Here is a 20,000-nt window from a genome sequence, read left to right on the forward strand (position 1 = left end):
GACGGATCATTGGGTAGTTGCGCGGAGAACAAATGGTGTGAATAAGTGTTTAGCTTATTCCGTTATGACTTGGTGATGGTGGTAGTAGTAGTAGTGGTAGTAGTAGTTGTAGTAATAGTAGTAGTAGTAGTAGTAGCAGTAGTAGCAGTAATAGTAGTAGTAGTAGTAGCAGTAGTAGTACCTATAAGTGCACACGACTTTCATCTTCCCTCTGTTCTATCCACCTCTCTAAGGCAAGAGTTAGCCAGTATTCAAAATTGTTCATCCATTTCCCTGGCTAACTATGGAACTCCCTGCTTGGTTCTGTATATTCACCTTCATATGAGTTGAAGTCTTTCTCGGGGGAGACTATCCATGATCTTTTACTTGAATTCGTCGTCTTATATGAAAGAACGCTGAGTGGTACTGTGGCACTGCACCTCCCTCTCCCCTCCCCGCTCGTGATGGCCCTGAACCCTGAGTGTTGGCACGTGTGTTCCCCGCACGCTCCAACCCTCACCAAATGCCCACCGAGACCACCCCAGCCCACGCCAACCTATCCCAGCCCTCCCCAGCCCTCCCCAGGTGTCTCAATACCTTCATCCGTCCATCCCTTGCCCCATCGTATCACACACACACACACACACACACACACACACACACACACACACACACACACACACACACACACACACACACACACACACACACACACTTTAAGACTTATATGGATAAAAAAAAAAAAGTGTAGATATGGAGACAGAACAACACGAGCACAACACAGCCAATCTGCTGCATTTAGGTAAACACACACACACACACACACACACACACACACACACACACACACACACACACACACACACACACACACACACACACACACACACACGTTGCAAAAAAAAATCCATACTTCAAATGAAATGAATAAGGAAAACAGTTGTAGAATATTATGACGACTTGTGTATAGTATGAAACGTACTAAGTCAGCCGTCGTGGATAAGAAGGCATGCTATCGTTGTGGTTGCGAAAGTTTGTGCACGCATGTCAGTACCGCAATATGTTTACTAAGAAAATGTATCACGCCTGACATTTTCCTCGTGTGTTATTGTAGTTTCCTGTTCAACATTTACACCACACGAACTTTGCTCTCATTTTATTCCTTTGTATCCTATTGTATTCCCCTCTTAGTCACCATCCCACGCGATGTTATTATACTACTACTGCTACTGCTACTACTACTACTACTACTACTACTACTACTACTACTACTACTACTACTACTACTACTACTACTTCTACTTCTACTACTACTACTACTACTACTACTCTACTTCTACTTCTACTTCTACTACTACTACTACTACTACTACTACTACTACTACTACTTTTACTGCTGCTGCTACTACTACTACTTCTACTTTTACTTTTACTTCTACTTCTACTTCTACTACTACTACTACTACTACTACTACTACTACTACTACTACTTATCAGTGAGTGCAGGGTAGGTAAGCAATTGAAGCGGGTCGGGGCTGTGGGGAGGGTCTCAAGTCTTCCCACACGTGAGGACCGAGACACCTGGCCAGCAGAACGCCGTGTTTATCTTATTATGTCTTGCTGGTGGTGGTGATGGTGGTTGTAGTAGTAGTAATAGTAGTAGTAGTAGTAGTAGCAGTAGTAGTAACGATAGTTGTTGTTTGTGTATATTATTGGTGCAGTTGTGATTTTAGTTTTAGCTGCTGTCGTAGTAAATGTAGTCATAATTTTTGTAGTAATTGGGATTTTAGAAGTAGCAGTTGTTATTGTAGTAGTAGGAGTAGTAATAGTTATAGTAGTAGTAGTAGTAGTAGTAGTAGTAGTAATTGTAGCAGCAGCTGCAGCAGTAGTAGCAGCAGTAAAAGCAGCAGTCAAATAATCATCACGTCAGTGGGCACATGCGTCTTAAGAACGAGAAGTGACACATTGAGTTCAATACATGTTTCCTTACTTGCAAGTGTCCCCAATGAAAAGCCAGCCAGCCAACACTAGTCTTTCTTTGTTCGCCTGCATGTTGGCCTCCGTGTGGCGAGTCAGGGCCAAAAAATCAGTGTGTGCATGCATGGCTTTCTTTCACGTGACCCCTGAAGCCGCGAGGAAATTGTGTTATGTCTTACTGTGTGTGTATCATTTTCTCATCAGCTCATTTCCTCTCGGCTTCCCTCGAAAATTAGATAGGAAGCTCCCAGATTGGATTGTGGCAATACACTTACTAGTAACCCAAGCTGAACTGGTGTGTAACTGTGTATGGTAGCCTTAATAATCCCGCTGGTGACTTGATAGTTCACGTGTTACCTGTTATGGGCGGTGGGACTCAAGCAAACTGTGTCAACCTGTAGCCCTGATAGATTGGCGAGACGGTGCGTGGGTGCCTTGGGTGCCTTGGCGTCCCGTGAGATCTGGACTTCCCGTATCGAGCCGCCGCAGCCTTGGCACATTAACGAGAAATCTCTTTATCTGATAGCGTTGACTGGGTAGTGTCTGAATGTATGTATGTATGTGTTTATGCATTTATGTATACTAATATGCGGACGTAGATGTTTGGTATGTCCTTTTGTTCTCTTATCAGAGAGAGAGAGAGAGTGTGGAGGTGGTGTGTCTGAAATGTATGTGCGTATGTATGTATATGTATGTATGCTGATGTATATATTCGCATGTTCTTGTATACTCTTTTCATATCTTTAAATGGAAATACTTCTGCAGAGAGAGAGGGAGGGGGGGGGCAGTCTATCGTGTGTGGAGTGCATGGGCAGGGGGCGGCGCCGGGATGTGTAGGTTTCGCGATAGTATAGGGCGTGGCGTCCTGGCTGCCGGCCCGTTGTTATAGCAACCACCACATATTCTCTCTCTCTCTCTCTCTCTCTCTCTCTCTCTCTCTCTCTCTCTCTCTCTCTCTCTCTCTCTCTCATATCCGTTCCCTGGCTTCTTAAATCTTCCCACACAGCCTTCTCTCCGTCAGCTATCTATACGAGAAACGTGCATAGGAAAAAATATATATAAAATGTGTGTGTGTGTGTGTGTGTGTGTGTGTGTGTGTGTGTGTGTGTGTGTGTGTGTGTGTGTGTTTCACTGTTTGATCTGCTGCAGTCTCTGACGAGACAGCCAGACGTTACCCTACGGAACGAGCTCAGAGCTCATTATTTCCGATCTTCGGATAGGCCTGAGACCAGGCACACACCACACACCGGGACAACAAGGTCACAACTCCTCGATTTACATCCCGTACCTACTCACTGCTATGTGAACAGGGGCTACACGTGAAAGGAGACACACCCAAACATCACCCGGCCGGGGAATCGAACCCCGGTCCTCTGGCTTGTGAAGCCAGTGCTCTAACCACTGAGCTACCGGGCGTGTGTGTGTGTGTGTGTGTGTGTGTGTGTGTGTGTGTGTGTGTGTGTGTGTGTGTGTGTGTGTGTGTGTGTGTGTGTGTGTGTGTGTGTGTGTGTGTCGCGCCCCAGTGACACTTCCCTGTCGCCTGGAAGCAATACTCTCCCTCTCCCCCACCCCGTCCTTCAGCGGTATCCTGGAGGCGAGTGGTAGGTACCGGCAGGAGCCACAGAGGCGGAGACAGAGTGGCATCACCGTGAGGGCTGGTGGCGCCTCTCTCCTCACGGCGCCGCTGTACTCCACACTACCAGCGGATTCAATAGTGTCCAGATCGCATGCCCCGTTTTGAATGCGTGTCCCGCCACCGTGTCACAACTTGCATGCTTAACATCATATTCTAGAACAATTCCGTCAACATTTCCACTATATTCAAAGGGCTATAGTTCAAGTGCCACTGGTTTTTATGGGTTTTAAGGTTCTACAGTGACATGAATAAGGTTTTCACTTTAACAGGAGAAACTCTTGAGAACCCAGCTGATCATTTCTATGGCTTTAGAAGATATTCATGATGAGAAAGCAGAGGGTTTCTGAACACTAGCCTTATCTTATACCTCCCCCCCTCACCCGCACCCAGCACCCAGCACCTCGCGAGAACCATTACTGGGCCAGCGAGGCACGGGCGTCTTGGGGAGGTACTAGGCTAGTGTCGTTGCTCCCGCCAGACGCCATCCACTTGGCCAGACATGGCGGCGGGCGGCAGACACCCACACCGACTCAAACTACGAGAGGCACACACGCGAGCCTCCTCAGACATGACAAGGTGCGGACAGGCGGGCGTCACGACACCTCGGCGCCTCGGTGGTGCAGGGCGGCAGTGTGACAGCCCGAAGGTGATGCAGATTAATATGATGTGTCACTGCATTTACCTTTTTTACGAGTAATCAAGAGTCATGGTAACGTGTGCCCTGAACCATTACCGGAGCGACACCCAGACGCCCCGTGGTCGTCATGCGTCATGCAGGTATGCGGTAGTGCCTGACTGCCCTGCCTGCGTGCCTGCGTGCTTGCCTGCCTGCCTGCCGCCTGCATGACCATTAAAAAAGAATATATTAAAAAGGAAGGAAAGAACGCTGCACCACGGAATCCAGTATTGGTGTTGGGGCAGTGCAGGCCAGGCGGCATTAGAGAGGGAGGCGGGAATGAGGCAGGAAGAGAAACATTACCCTGCCCCATGACGCTGTGATTGAGTGGTGTTTGTGAGTGTAAGGTGACCTGCGACCCTGTTGTGGCCTCGTGTCGTGCTGTCCCATGCACCCACCAGCCCGCCACATTACGCTTTTATTCCCATCTATGCACCCACGCCTCATTTATAACCCATTCATTTGTGCGCGTTGGTGATCCTGACATATTGTTACGTCTGTTTTGTTACTTACGCACTTACTTACTTACTTACTTACTTAATTTTTGTTGTTGTTGGTGTTGTTCATAATCATTATCATCTACTTTCTCTTTTTTCTGTTTTCTTCTTCCTTCTTCTTCTTCTCTTCCTTCTTCTTCCTCTTCATTTTCTTCTTCTTCTTCTTCTTTTTCTTCTTCTTCTTTTCTTCTTCTTCTTCTTCTTCTTCTTCTTATTATTATTATTATTATTATTATTATTATTATTATTATTATTATTATTGTTATTTATTTATTTTATTTTTTTCATGTATATGTTTGTTGTTATGATAATTACCTTCATCACTCACTCGTTCTAATGAATCAATTACTTTCACAGGTGAGTTACCTTCACGAGACTGGCCTAATGTTCCACTTGTAGGCAGGTAAGGTAATATTCTCTCTCTCTCTCTCTCTCTCTCTCTCTCTCTCTCTCTCTCTCTCTCTCTCTCTCTCTCTCTCTCTCTCTCTCTCTCTCTCTCTCTCTCTCTCTCCCTGCCGTGTCCGCTTGACCGTGGCTGACCTTCATCCCCCATGACCTTTCCAGGCACGATGGGAGGGGTCGGGGTCAAGGGAGGGATGAGTTTGACCTTTGACGCAATCATGTGTCTCCGCGTGACGCCTGCTGTGACAGTGCGTGACCTTTTGACCGTGTGTGTGTGTGTGTGTAGGTTTGGCTTTTGATTATCAACTCTAACAGTCAGTACACACACACACACACACACACACACACACACACACACACACACACACACACACACACACACACACACACACACACACACACACACACACACACACACTCTCTCTCTCTCTCTCTCTCTCTCTCTCTCTCTCTCTCTCTCTCTCTCTCTCTCTCTCTCTCTCTCTCTCTCTCTCTCTCTCTCTCTCTCTCTCTCTCTCTCTCTCTCTCTCTCTCTCTCTCTCTAACACCCAACTTCTGTATCGCACCAACATGAGCAGGAACAGGAGGTGGAGAGGAGGAGGAGGAGGACGAAGAAGAGAAGCTGAAGAAGGTACAGGTTGAGGAGGAGGAGCAGGAGGAGGAAGAGGAGGTAGTAAACAGGGATGGACGGAATATCAACTTTGAAACAAGACCTGTTGAGTCGCATGGAGAGAAGGACAGAAGAGGAGGAAGAGGATGAGAAGAGGGAGGAGGAGGAAGAAGAAGAGGATGGGAAGGATCGACGGAAATCCTGCACGCGTGGGAAAAGATAGGGAGGGAGGAGTGACGGGGAAGGGGGGAGGAGGAGGAAGGGGCGAAGGATAGGGATGGGAAGGGGAGGAGAATTGGAAGGAGAGTGTGTGGTTGAATAAAATAAAGAAAAAAAAAACAACAAAACAAGAAAAAAAAAATAAGAGAAAATAAAGAAAACTAGAAACCGAAAAGATAAAAATAGAACGAAAGGAAGCAAAATTGAATGAAAGAGGTTACAATATAGAGGTGTACTTGTGTGTCCTTGTTGTTAGGTAGAGGTTTGGTGACACTGGTGTAAGTTTAGTTTAGTTTGGCTAAGGTTAGCTTAAATTTGCTTGGGTTGGGTAAGATTTTGGGCCATATTCAGAAACGCCTTTGCTCTCTCACTGCGACAAATTTTTCAAGTCCCCTTAGACGACTATCAGGGTTTTCAAGATAGTTTCTCCTTACGATAAACTAAAAATCTTGCTAATCCATTACCAGAAACATCAAAAAATACCCTTAAAAACATGAGTATCTTCAACGTGAGCCTTTGAGAATAGTAGTCGTGAGAGCAAAACGTTTCAGAATACGGTTTTTTTTTTTTTATACCATGTGGGCTTTTCACGGGAGTTTATGGGCTAAAGGGGATACTTTTTTGGGGGTACCTCCTATCTCAAAGCCCACCCGCTAGGAAACCGTTGCCCCGAGTGAGGAAGCCCAACCTACACTCGGACCGTGGACAGGATTCGAACCCGTGCGCTTGGAGACCTCTCGGACCCCAAAGCACGCATGGTTCCACTGTACCACGGCGGCCCCAAAAATTTGTGAGGTTAGGTTAGGTTAGATTTTTTTGGGCTTGGGTTTGGTAAGATTTTGTGAGGTTAGATTTAGTTAGGTTCAATTTGAAATGGCTTTGTTGGATTTGCTTAGGATTAGTAAGGTTTGGTGACGTTAGATTAAGTTAGGTTCAATTTAATAAGGTGTAGTTGAATTTACTTGGGTTTATTTAGATTTGGCGAGGTTCGGTTAAGTTACGTTCCAATTCATAAGGTTTGGTTGAATTTGCTTGGGTTTAGTAAGATCTGCTGAGGTTATGTTAAGGTTGGTTCAATTTAATAAGGTTTAGTTGAATTTGCTTGAGTTTGGTAAGATTTGGTGAGATTAGGTTAAGTTAGATTTCATAAGCTCTTTGAATTTCCTTAGATTTAGTGACATCTAGTACAAGGTTATGTCGAGTTTCATAAGGTTTGATTGAATATCCTTAGATTTAGTAACATTTAGCACAAGGTTAAGTTAGGGTAAGCTACATCAGGTTGACTAAAGATAGCAGGGATATGATCAGGATAAGATAAGCATAGATCAAGTTAGGTTAGGTTAGATTAAATTGAATATATGAAGAAGCAGTCACAGTGTGCAGGCTGGGGGTGTCGTCCTCTCCTAAGCCACACCTCTCACTCTGCCGTATTGAGCCACAGCCACGCACACTCCTCACTCTCCCTTCAGCACGTCCCTTTCAAGTTCATGCCTCTCCCTTTTTCCAGCTCTCCACATTTGCACACTCCCCTCCTCGCTGTACTCTTTCCTCTCCCCTGTATCTCTTGCGTCATGAAGAGACTTACTGGTAAGGACTGGGCTGTGTATATCCTGTAGACTGTAGATGCGTAGAGAGTGGAGGTGGTGGACGCAGCGTGGGTGTTGGAGCGGTGGACTGAGGGAAATGGTTCTTTAGGAGATGTATATACGTGGGAGTTTTTAATTCAAAGGAGTCTAAAAGTGCAGAGAGAGAGAGAGAAAGGATTAATGTTTTGTTGTTGCTGTTTTTGTTGTTTGTTGTTTGTGCCGCGTCATTTGCCATCTCTCTTTTTTTTATTAATTCTTCAGTTCTACGTTTCTGTCTTCTTGTTTCTTTGTTTTTCTTGTGTTTTCTCTTTTTATTTCCCTTGATTAATTTCCATTTTTTTCCGTTTTTGCTTTCTCTCTCTCTCTCTCTCTCTCTCTCTCTCTCTCTCTCTCTCTCTCTCTCTCTCTCTCTCTCTCTCTCTCTCTCTCTCTCTCTCTCTCCCTTCATTTCATCTCTCCATACATACAGTTCCCTACCTTTCCCTCTCTTCTTCACTCTCATTTAGTTTCCCGTTGCTGGTCATGATCCTCGTCCCCTCACGCACTCCTGCCTTCCAAATATCGAGTCCTTTCCAGCCATCCTCCCCCTTATAGCCAGCTTGACCCACCGTCGTGCTCTGCTATATCGCCCCGCTGCTGCCATCAGAACACCACGCCGGCTGGGACACGCTCAGGGGCAGGCCTTATTGGATCCTTGCGTCGTAACTCCTTGACATGGGGAAAGACAGGGTAGAAATGGTTTATAGGAAGGCTTGGAACTCTGAAACGCCTTGCTCTCTCGCCACGGCTGTTTTCCAAGTCACAGAGATGGTTAGCTGGGTTTTCACTATCGTTTGTCGTGTTTGTGATGTAAATATTGTGTTGTTTTGTTACTAGTCTTGATAGTATCCTTAAAAATGCCTTACTTTCTCACAATGATTGGTTTCGAAGGCCACAGAGATGATTAGACGGATTTTCAAGATTGTTTTTCCTGTTCATAATGTAGATGTTTTTATTATTCTGTTACTAGAAATGTAAAAACTACATAACTTCATAACTATTCTCAAAGGCCACATACATAAATGATAGGGTTGTGAAGACTGTTGCTCCTGTTTTTAATGTAAATATTTTGTTCGTCTCTCACTAATGCCGGTTAAAACCATCTTTAAAACCCGTGTCTTTCAACCGTAACTATTTTCAAAGGCAACATACATCATTAATTGGGTTCTGAAGACTATATCTCCTGTTCATAATGCAGAAGCCTTGTTCATCTATCACTAAGTATAAAGAGACCCTTAAACTCGATGTAGCTTCAACTAGAGCCTTTAGAAAGTAGGGGGAGTGCAGCCAGAAGTGTTTCAGAATATGGTGCATGTAGGACAGGAGGCGTGCTGGTGGAGTCTCGCCCGTGGAGTCTAGTGGGTTATGGTGAGGTCCTTGTGGAGGTTCTAAAAGATTATCGATGGTGATTTGTATTGGTGGTGTCTTGTATATTGTGTTGATTTTCGATGTGTGAGTGTATACTTGACCCCTTCAGTGCCATGACGCATTTCCATATTTATTTTGCTTACAATCTGGTCGTTTTATACAGAAACTTAAGTGGGGATTAAAATAGCGAAGACTTTGGCCATTAATCTTCTGCCCTCCATAGACCCTTCCTAATGTCAATAAAATGGTCTAATCGTATACAAATCTCAAGGTAAAAAATGTGCTCCAGTATTGAAGGGGTTAAATGGTGGTGGTGGTGGTGAGCTGTGCATGTATACGAATTCATACTTTCGATGCGGCTCATTTTTAATAAATGCAAAAAATATAAATGTATAATGTAAATATGAATGAAGTGATGATTATTATTAAGCCCGATCTAAAGCCACAAAAAGGTTGATAATCTTACTTAACGAGTATCGGCCATGCACTGGAGAGAGAGAGAGAGAGAGAGAGAGAGAGAGAGAGAGAGAGAGAGAGAGAGAGAGAGAGAGAGAGCACCATGGAAACCCGACAGATAATGTTTGTTGTTTTGCCAAAGTGTCCTTGTAAGAGTTGGAAGTGTTTCAAATTAGAGACCCAAGTTGTGAAGAATCTCCAGCGAGGGTGACACAGTTCGTGGAAATGAGACGAGTGTTTAGTTGGCAACCATAGATGATTTTGTTGCACGGCGCGCTCATCTTAAACGTGCTGACCTGAGGGATCCTTCCAAGCCTGATTCTCGGTAAGCCGCCCACACGCGCCCTGGGGAGCCGCTTGGAACGCAGGAATGGTTTGGCCGCTCGGAGACGCCAAGCAGCTTTTAGAAAAGTTTCAAGTTGCATTTGGACTGTTTGAGAACCTGAGCCACGGCTAATGATTCCTAAACAGGCAAGGAACGATGATGTCAGGGAAAGCCCTAGGTACAGAAAATACTCATATCACTGCTAATGAGAGCCTTATTTTTCTCACAAAACACACACACACACACACACACACACACACACACACACACACACACACACACACACACACACACACACACACACACACACACACACACACACACACACACGTAGTAGTTATGTGCGTATTATACTATACTGCACACTTACGGTCTGTTCGTGTTAGAGCAGTTGGCCTAGTACTTAGAAGAGGTGTAGGGACGTGACCACTGGCTTTTAATGGACAGCTTCCCTTCCATCTCTTCATAATGTTACAGTGGCCGCTGAACTCACCACTCAAGTGAAGACCTCCTACATACATTTAACTATGTGAACCAGCCAGGATGTCACACTAGCTCGTCCGTGGGTGTGGAGGCGCCTGGTGTGTCGTGGAATGGGTGCACTTGTTGGAAGGTGGGAGTGAGCTCATGACTTAGGTTTCTATTGTTAAACACTTCCACGACGCACTTCCACTATTTGTAAAGTTTCCAGTTTAAGGTACACGAGTTTTTCGTGGTGTTTTAATGGTGGTTGTGATAAATGAACGTGATTTTTGCGTTATCAAAAGGAAATAATATCTTCAGAATTTGATCAGTCAGCTCTGTGGCCTTAGAAAATAATGGTAGTGGTGAGAATAAAGTGTTTGTGAATACGACCCTTAGTACAGCATTCTTGTGCAGTTCTTTCCACGCCGTGATTACTTTCAAAGGCGGTAATTAAAGTTGTAAGGGATTTTAAGTGCATGTATTTGCTACAGTTCTAGTGACAGATTAATAACATGTTTACTTTATGAACACGAGAAGCTGTCTTGAGAACTCGGCTAAATAATATATACACGACCTTCGGGGAAAAAGAAAAAAATAGTCTTGGTGGTAGGAAAGCAACTCGATTCTGAAAATGGTCCTTAGCTTTATTAAATCTTCAATACTCCGTAGTATTCATGAAACAAATACAATTCCTCTGATTTTAGATGAAACTAGATCCCGCAAGGTGTTCTCTGTAAAAGCACAGTTACAGAAAGAACCATGCAACTCTATCTCTCTAAAAGGACGGTCACAATGAGAAGCCATTGTACCCGGCAAGGTGTTCTCTCTGAAAGGACACTTACAAAAAGAACCGCCTTCGCCAGACAAAGGGCGTGGGCGAGGCGAAGACGAGACTAACATCTACTTGAGTGTTGTGTTGCTGTGAATGCTGGACTGGGACTCGGGGGTGGCTGTTACATTGGCTCTCAGCTGCATGGTGCTCTCGTCGCTGCTGGATCTGGCTCATCGGTAAATATTTTGTGACCTGAATGTTCTAGTGACTCCGGTAAGAAAGTGTGGTAGATATCCAGCAAGTTGACTGGGGACTGACCCAAATAACAACATGTTGGTAGTCACTGAGTCTGTCTGCAGGGTATGGATGGAAGTCTCCGTATAATATATTCGGTGACATGAATTTCTCAAGGGAGTTAAGAATTAATGACGGGCCTGCATGAAGGTGTATGCTCCTGCGTGTTAAGAATTAAGGCGGAGACACGTCCTTGAACCGAATAGTTGTGTGGAGCCGCGGATCAATCACCGCATAGCATAGCCTGTGTTTGCAAGGCCCTCCACGGATATTGAGTCGGCATGGAACTGCAGTGTTTGTCGAGTCACTGGCGGGCCTGACGATGTCTCTTGACGTGGTGTATACGTGAGGTGGCAAAGGAAAACTACTAGCGGTCTCCTGAGGTAAGACCAAAAGCCTGGGTCCGTATTCAGAAACGTGGAGGTGAAGCATAGAAGTTTGAGAATACGAGCCCAGGCTAGTGTTTGGCGATATGAATAAAGGCTGAAGTGCGGTGGTGCATGCGGCGGGCAGGCAGACGGTGTGGCGATGCAGAGACGCAGGGAGGCAGGGAGGGAGCGACGTACACTCACATACCTTAGCAGTGTGATCCATAACAATTTGGTGGTCTGGCCGTGACGTCACTCCCAAGAACTGGCTCGCCTTATTGTTTTGTGAACTCCGTGACTCAACCAAACGGAAACGCCCTCTTGCAGAACAAAAAAGGCTATTGGATCTTAACTACACCGCTTAAGGTAACAGACCGACGCCACGAAAGAGTCTGCACTTGGTTGTGGAGGAATATTACCAGTGGAGTACATGTAGGAGGGACCAAGACGGCATTCACTCCACGAGATTTCAAGAGGAGGAGAGGGAAATAATGTATAATAATCCGTGAAGCTCATACCGGGCACGTCCATCGCAGGCCACACGGCGGGGCGGCGGCTGGCGGGGCTGAGGCCATCCTGCTTACCGTTTTGTGGGGAGAGAGAGAGAGGGGGGCGAAGCAAAAGAAAGACAGACAAACAGACAGATGAAAAGAAAAACAGCAAGAACAAGAGAGAGAGAGAGAGAGAGAGAGAGAGCAAATGGCACCTTCAAGACAGACAGACTGGCAGGCACCTTCCCACCTACACATCAACCCACCTTCCCGCCTCTTCACCCGCCTACCTATACTCAGCCTCCTTCACGCACGCGAGTGTAGAGAGGGGGAGGAGGAGGAGGAGGAGGAGGAGGAGGAGGACAATGCGGGCGGCGCCACTCAGACTTGTATTATAGTATCTGTGGAACCCATCAACTTCTCCCTCCTCTCTTAAGAATCTTCCTCCCTTCCCTCCTCCTCCTCCTCCTCCTCCTCCTCCTCCTCCTCCTCCTCCTCCTCCTCCTCCTCCTCTCCTTCCCTCCCTTCTCTCCCTTCATCTCTTAGTAAATATTTCCTCTTTTTCTCTTGATTCTCTCTCTCTCTCTCTCTCTCTCTCTCTCTCTCTCTCTCTCTCTCTCTCTCTCTCTCTCTCTCTCTCTCTCTCTCTCTCTCTCTCTCTCTCTCTCTCTCTCTCTCTCTCTCTGTTGTCCTGTTTTCCTGTTGTTACCAAGCCGAGCCTTCCTCCTCCTCCTCCTCCTCCTCCTGTCTCAAAACAGCGGTTGGAAAAGATAAGCTTGGTTGTTGTTGTTGTCGCTGTTAGGTTACTGGCCTTTCCCTCCACCCTCCCTTTGTTTCTCTCTCCTCCTCCTCCTCCTCCTCCTCCTCCTCCTCCTCCTCCTCCTGCTTATTATGTTTGCTTATCCTATTATCTTTACTCTTTTGCTTTATTTTCAGTCGTCCTTATCAGCTGCGGTCTTTCTCTCTCTCTCTCTCTCTCTCTCTCTCTCTCTCTCTCTCTCTCTCTCTCTCTCTCTCTCTCTCTTCTTCTTCTTCTTCTTCTTCTTCTTCTTCTTCTTCTTCTTCTTCTTCTTCCTTCCTTCCTTCCTTCCTTCCTTCCTTCCTTCCTTCCTTCCTTCCTTCCTTCCTTCTTTCCTTCCTTCCCTCTTTCTTTCCTTCCTTCTTTCCTTGCTTCTTTCTCATTATAACCTAATTACCTTTCTATCTGACCTTGAAAAAGATCAAAGCTCACCAAGAATGATAAGATCGACAAAATTACCTTCTCCTCATTATCTCTCTCTCTCTCTCTCTCTCTCTCTCTCTCTCTCTCTCTCTCTCTCTCTCTCTCTCTCGCCATTCTTTTTTAGCTTACCTGCATTAAAATCATTGCTGCACAGACTTCATTGCAGATCCTCCTCCTCCTCCTCCTCCTCCTCCTCCTCCTCCTCCTCCTCCTCCTCCTCCTCCTCCTCCTCCTCCTCCTCCTCCTCCTCCTCCTCCTCCTCCTCCTCCAGGCTGTTGAGTGAGGTCGCAGTTGGGAGCTCTACGTAGTCGATGAAGGGTACACACACACACACACACACACACACACACACAATGCAGGGGGACCAGATCGATTTGTGCCTCATAGTTTGTCACTGCAGACTGTTCAACACATTCCCTGCCCGCATACCTCTTCCCTCTCCCCACTCTCTCTCTTTCTCTCTCCCCTCACCGCAACTAGTCTCCCTTCCTTATCTCCACAGCACATACCCTCTCGCATACCGTAAGCTCTCAATACCCCCCCCCCCCGCAGTACCTCTCCATATTCTTAAGTGTCTTCAGTAATTCTCTCTCTCTCTCTCTCTCTCTCTCTCTCTCTCTCTCTCTCTCTCTCTCTCTCTCTCTCTCTCTCTCTCTCTCTCTCTCTCTCTCTCTCTCTCTCTCTCTCTCTCTTAAATCCTCCCAAGGTGCTACAGGTTCCCCGTGCCTGTCATTTCTCTCTCTCTCTCTCTCTCTCTCTCTCTCTCTCTCTCTCTCTCTCTCTCTCTCTCTCTCTCTCTCTCTCTCTCTCTCTCTCTCTCTCTCTCTCTCCCACGTGGTCTCCTTCAGGGTGTTATGGTTTTCCGGGGAAGTGGGGAACTGTGTGACTTTTTGTATACATTGACTGGCAGGCCGTCTCTTCCTCCGTGTGTGTGTGTGTGTGTGTGTGTGTGTGTATAGGGGATTGTTTCCTGTGTCTTCTGCTTCCTTACATTATCTCGTGCCTTCCTCCATATCTCCTTTCCTTCCTCCTCTCAAAGTGCGTCTTCCTCCGTCTAGTGCCTTGTTTTCCTCCTCCTCCTCCTCCTCCTCCTCCTCCTCCTCCTCCTCTTCCTCTTCTTCCTCTTCTTCCTCTTCCTCCTCCTCCTCCTCCTCCTCCTCCTCCTCCTCCTCCTCCTCCTCCTCCTCTTCATTTCATCCCTACATATTTACTCTCTTCCCCTTGCCTCCTTGAACTTCTCCCCTGCCTACTTTCTGTCCTCCGTTATTGCCTCCTTTCCTTTTCTCCTCCTTTATTCCCTCTCATGTGCCTCCTTTTCTGTATCCTCTCCTCGTCCTTTGCCTACCTCCTCCCTATCTTCGCGCCTCGCTGCTCGCTTCCTGCCTCCCTTTCGCGTCTCCCCGACGTTCTGGTTGCCTCGTTTCATTTCCTGCCACCGCCGCGCCGCCTGTTTGCCTGCCCGGGCGAGGCTGACTCAAACGTTTTACCTGGAATCAAGGCTCGCGACGGAAGATCACCCGCCGTGGAATAATCCTTAGCGTGAGGTCATGACAAGCACGCAACCAGTAGGTCGCCAAGCCGCCGCCACCACCACCGTCGTTGCCACTGCTGCCACCGCCATCGCCACCACCACCGTCGCGTCGTGCATCTGACACCTCCCGCCACACAGAGAGGCGACACCCAAATTTGTCTCAGCACCACTTGTCTCACTCGTCTCAGTGCAGTGTGTGTGTGTGTGTGTGTGTGTGTGTGTGTGTGTGTGTGTGTGTGTGTGTGTGTGTGTGTGTGTGTGTTGCCGCGGTGCATACACGGGTGGACAGCATGCAGCGGGAAGGGGGTGGAGGCACCTAGCTCTGCTGTATGTTGCTGGTTTTCTTCTCTGTTTACAAGATACAGATGACTTTACCAGACAGTGTATTTTCTTAGTCCTGACATCACCGTGAGAAAAGCAGTCGATTGGCGTCCTGGTGACGTGGGCGGCAGCGATGGGGAGTGCGTGGCGCCGGCGGCCTCAGACAGCGCCCCTCTGCTGCCGCCGTTGTTATTTGCTACTGAGGGATTGCCTTCTGACCTTGATTATTGCAGGGACGATTCCCTTGAACAATATTGATGTGGAAAGCGTATAGAAGGTTTTGTGTTTTTGTGGTTTCTGTTTGGCTGGGTGAGGCAGCGGCCGTGCCGTGGGGAGGGCGCGGCGGCAGGGCGTGGTGCAGGAAATTATGTCGGCTCCCTCGTGAAACTGTCAAGGCTTGATGAGTTTTTACTGGCGTGAGCGTGTGCCGGACTTGTCTCTCCTGCGCCGCGCCGGGAAAGCCCTCGCCGTCCTGCGCACCTGCACCTGTGGTGCGCTGCGGCCTGGTTGAGACCGCCCTCGTCTGCTGCTACAGGAAGTGCGGCGCGTTTATAATGTATTGATATTTGGCGGATCGCTGTTACCACTCGTGTCGTGTCCTTTCCCCCTCTTACCACTCCCTCACCTGCCCACACCTCGCTACCACCACATACCTGCACGACGCTTTCCCTCGCTACTGGTTTTCTCCACCTGACTTTCACGTCGTCCCGCGTCCTGTTTTCCCTCCCCGTCATTACCCATCCACCTGCTGCTGCTGCTACTACTACTACTACTACTACTACTACTACTACTACTACTACTACTACTACTACTACTACTACTACTACTACTACTGTTTCCACATCGTGCACCTTGTGTCTAATCACTTTATCCTCATTATTACCCAGTCAGCCTTCCCTTCTTTTCCCTTCCCTTCCTTTCCTTTCCTTTCCTTTCCTTTCCTTTCTTTTCCTTTCCTTTCCTTTTTTTTTTGCTTTCTTTTCCTTTTTTTTGCTTGCTTTTCCTATCCTTCCCATCCCTTCTCTTCTCTTCTCTTGCCTCCTCTTCCCTTCTCTTCTCTTCTCTTGCCTCCTCTTCCCTTCCCTTCCCTTCCCTTCCCTTCCCTTCCCTCCCTTCCTTCCTTTGCCCAGTCCCTCCCTTCCACTCATGCCTCTCGCATTCTACCCTCCCCTCCCTCCATCATAGGCCTGGGAACGCCGTGCCCACCGTGGGAGAATTACTCAACCAGGTGTGACGGAACGCTCGCCCGAGATTTTTTTTTTTTTTTACCTTCAATACCCGCACCCCGTCACTTCCGGCTGCCACTTCCCCTTCTTCTCTTTCCCCTTCACCTCCTTCCGCTATTACCTCTCCTCCTCCTCCTCCTCCTCCTCCTCCTCCTCCTCCTCCTCCTCCTCCTCCTCCTCCTCCTCCTCCTGTTGTCGGTAACTAGCGCGGTAAAAGTGTGTAGAGTAGGCGAGGAAGGAAGAGATTACGTCACAACCTCTCTCCTGGCTCGTCTTCCTTCCATCACGTCAACATCCCTCCTCCTCCTTCTCCTCCTCCTCTTCCTCCTCCTCCTCCTCCTCCTCTTGCTGACCTTGCTTGCCACACTCCCTTCCCTCCGTCGTTGCTAAAAACAGTGTTCCTTAAAGCTCTTTGTTTCTCAGTGAAGGGAATGGATGGGAAGAAGGGAAGGTAGGCGAAGTATTGTTTTTCCGGCCCTTCCACCTCCACATCCACCTCCACCTGCACTTCCCACCCTTCTCCACTTCTCTCTCTCTCTCTCTCTCTCTCTCTCTCTCTCTCTCTCTCTCTCTCTCTCTCTCTCTCTCTCTCTCTCTCTCTCTCTCTCTCTCTCTCTCTCTCTCTCTCTCTCTCTCTCTCTCTCTCTCTCTCTCCATACACACCGGAGACCCATTGATAGCTTATCGCCCTGGTAAAGACAACACAGTGTACCCACCTGTTGCACTCCCTGCCAGGTGTGTGTGTGTGTGTGTGTGTGTGTGTGTGTGTGTGTGTGTGTGTGTGTGTGTTTTCAGTAAAGGAATCGCTTTTATACTTGTGAAGGAAAGAAGAGGTGAGAGAGAGAGAGTGAGAGAGAGAGAGAGAGAGAGAGAGAGAGAGAGAGAGAGAGAGAGAGAGAGAGAGAGAGAGAGAGAGAGACTATCGCTGTTTCTGTCTATAGCTTCAGTAAAAGACTCGCTGTATATGAAAGAAAAAGAACAGAGAGAGAGAGAGAGAGAGAGAGAGAGAGAGAGAGAGAGAGAGAGAGAGAGAGAGAGAGAGAGGCTGCCGCTGTTCCTGTCTATATCTTTAGGAATTGCTATGATACTCGGAGAGAGAGAGAGAGAGAGAGAGAGAGAGAGAGAGAGAGAGAGAGAGAGAGAGAGACTGCTTTTGTCATCTTGTCCCTGAAGCAGGCGTGACACTAGAAGCTTCCCTTACGTAAATTTACAACATGGTGAAACTGACAACTCACACACACACACACACACACACACACACACACACACACACACACACACACACACACACACACACACACACACACACACACACACACACACACACACCAGCACCTCACGTAATGGCCTTGTTTCTTGTCTCCTGTGTGTTTTATCAATGGTGTTACTTCATGCATTAATCTCCGTTTTTTTTTTTTTTCTCTCCTCACTATATCTCTTGTCACTTGCCGCATTGTTCTCTGTGTTTATGTATGAAAATCTTGTTGTGGAGTGTTTTGTGTGTTGTTGTCACGTCTTGTGCGTGACCGTGACTTCGTTGCTGTCTGTTGCCACTGGTGAAGTGTTGATTGTCTCATAACTGTGTGTGTGTGTGTGTAATTCACTGTTTGATCTGCTGCAGTCTCTGACGAGACAGCCAGACGTTACCCTACGGAACGAGCTCAGAGCTCATTGTTTCCGATCTTGGGATAGGCCTGAGACCAGGCACACACCACACACCGGGACAACAAGGTCACAACTCCTCGATTTACATCCCGTACCTACTCACTGCTAGGTGAACAGGGGCTACACGTGAAAGGAGACACACCCAAATATCTCCAACCGGCCGGGGAATCGAACCCCGGTCATCTGGCTTGTGAAACCAGCGCTCTAATCACTGAACTACCGGGCCGTGTGTGTGTGTGTGTGTGTGTGTGTGTGTGTGTGTGTGTGTGTGAGAGAGAGAGAGAGAGAGAGAGAGAGAGAGAGAGAGAGAGAGTCTGTATCTTTCTTTACAGTCCTTTCAATATTAAACAAAGGATAGTCACAACAAAAGGGCTAAACATAATGGATAGGGGTGGATCAGACAGGTAGCCACCATGCATCCACATCATCCACACAGAGGCAAGGGGGACGAGGGGCGACGAGCAGAGGGTAGCTATGGTGACGAGGGTGATGCAGCGTTGTGTTCATGAGGCGTAGGTGAACACCCTGGAGCTGACAGGGTTCAGGGACCGTAACTAAGGAGCCTCTGGGACTTAACGATCTCTCTCTCTCTCTCTCTCTCTCTCTCTCTCTCTCTCTCTCTCTCTCTCTCTCTCGTTCTCACGGTTAGTGTCTTTTCATCCTCTAAATATGCATAAAAAGGTCTAAAGTATTTCCATATTGTCAATACTCTGGTGATCTGAAGGTGGCGGCGCAGCGTCAGTAGTCCTGCGTTGGGTGGTCATTCAGGGAGGACCTTGCGGTGATGGAGGATCTGCTGCGGCGGCGGGATCCTATATTACCATGTCGCAATATCCAGGAACCCCGGCAGCAGGTACAGAGGAGGCGTGGGGAGGGGATATCTGGAGTGTGGTGGGCAGGCAGGGGTGATGGAGGACGTTTATAGCCAGGGGTGTGGGTAAGTCTTGGGCCCGTATTCTGAAACACTCCGCTCTCTCACCACGACTATTTTCCAAGGACACTGCGATGACAAGCCAGGTATCTGAGGGTGTTTCTCCTGTGAATTGTGTAGTAACCTTGTTGATTTGTCATTAGAACCATAAAAACACCCTTCAAAACTTGCGTCACTTAAACTGGAGCCTTTTGAAATAGTGGAGGTGCGGTGATGGAGTGTTTGTGAATGTGTGAGTCTTTGGTCGCCACCTGGGCCGGTCCAGTGTGTTGGGGGAGAGGAGGGGGTGAGAACATTGATTTTCCCGGCGAGAAACGTGACTCCCACAAACAGGTTGGGGCAGTGTTGGGGAGGTGCAGCCTTCACGTCTCCTATAAACCCTGGACACTAGACTGGACTGGACTGGAGACTGGACACCTTGGCTACGTTGCACTATGGGTTAAACTCTTGTGTAACTAACTCCTCCTTATTCTACACTCAATAGCTCTGTTACTCCTAAGATATTGAAAAGGGATTGCAGTCGTACATGAAACTTATAATTGGGAGTTTGTGCTTCTATGCTGTAGAGACTACACGATTTTTTTTCCCGTACACCACACTGTTAAGCAGCGAAAGAAACCTCACCATTAACCATTATGTATTCAAAACACCCCACACTTATTATATCTTAAGAAAGGGCAGCAATCGTACATAGATCTTAATATTGCGAAGTTCCCTTTTTTTTTTTTTTTTTTTTTTTTTTTTTGAAACGACGAATTTTCTGTAAACCATCTTGTGGAACGAACACCAAATATTCTGTGCTTAAAAAAATTAATTAAAAGAAATAAATCTTGGTATAAAATGGAGGGGGGGTGTAGTAGGAATCATAAAGCTTAGTGGCATATCTTCTTTTACATTCTGAACACTGGACACCTTTTCTGTATACAACACATCACTCAGAACAC

General features: G+C 47.2%; 1 protein-coding gene across 8 annotated transcripts in view; it reads left to right on the plus strand.

Moving 5' to 3' along the window:
• Positions 1–20,000, plus strand: part of LOC123514763 (ras-specific guanine nucleotide-releasing factor RalGPS1-like) — a 101,742-nt gene that overhangs the window by 41,150 nt on the left and 40,592 nt on the right. For 7 of the 8 annotated variants that reach the window (XM_045272876.1, XM_045272877.1, XM_045272881.1 and 4 more), the window contains one exon: positions 5,123–5,168. The exons of the other annotated variant lie outside the window; for it this stretch is intronic. In XM_045272876.1, the coding sequence (XP_045128811.1) occupies positions 5,123–5,168 (46 nt within the window). The remainder of the gene's footprint in view (positions 1–5,122; positions 5,169–20,000) is intronic. 8 annotated transcript variants of the gene reach the window in all.

The sequence above is a fragment of the Portunus trituberculatus genome, chromosome 38, assembly GCF_017591435.1.
Source record: "Portunus trituberculatus isolate SZX2019 chromosome 38, ASM1759143v1, whole genome shotgun sequence".
NCBI lineage: Eukaryota > Metazoa > Arthropoda > Malacostraca > Decapoda > Portunidae > Portunus > Portunus trituberculatus.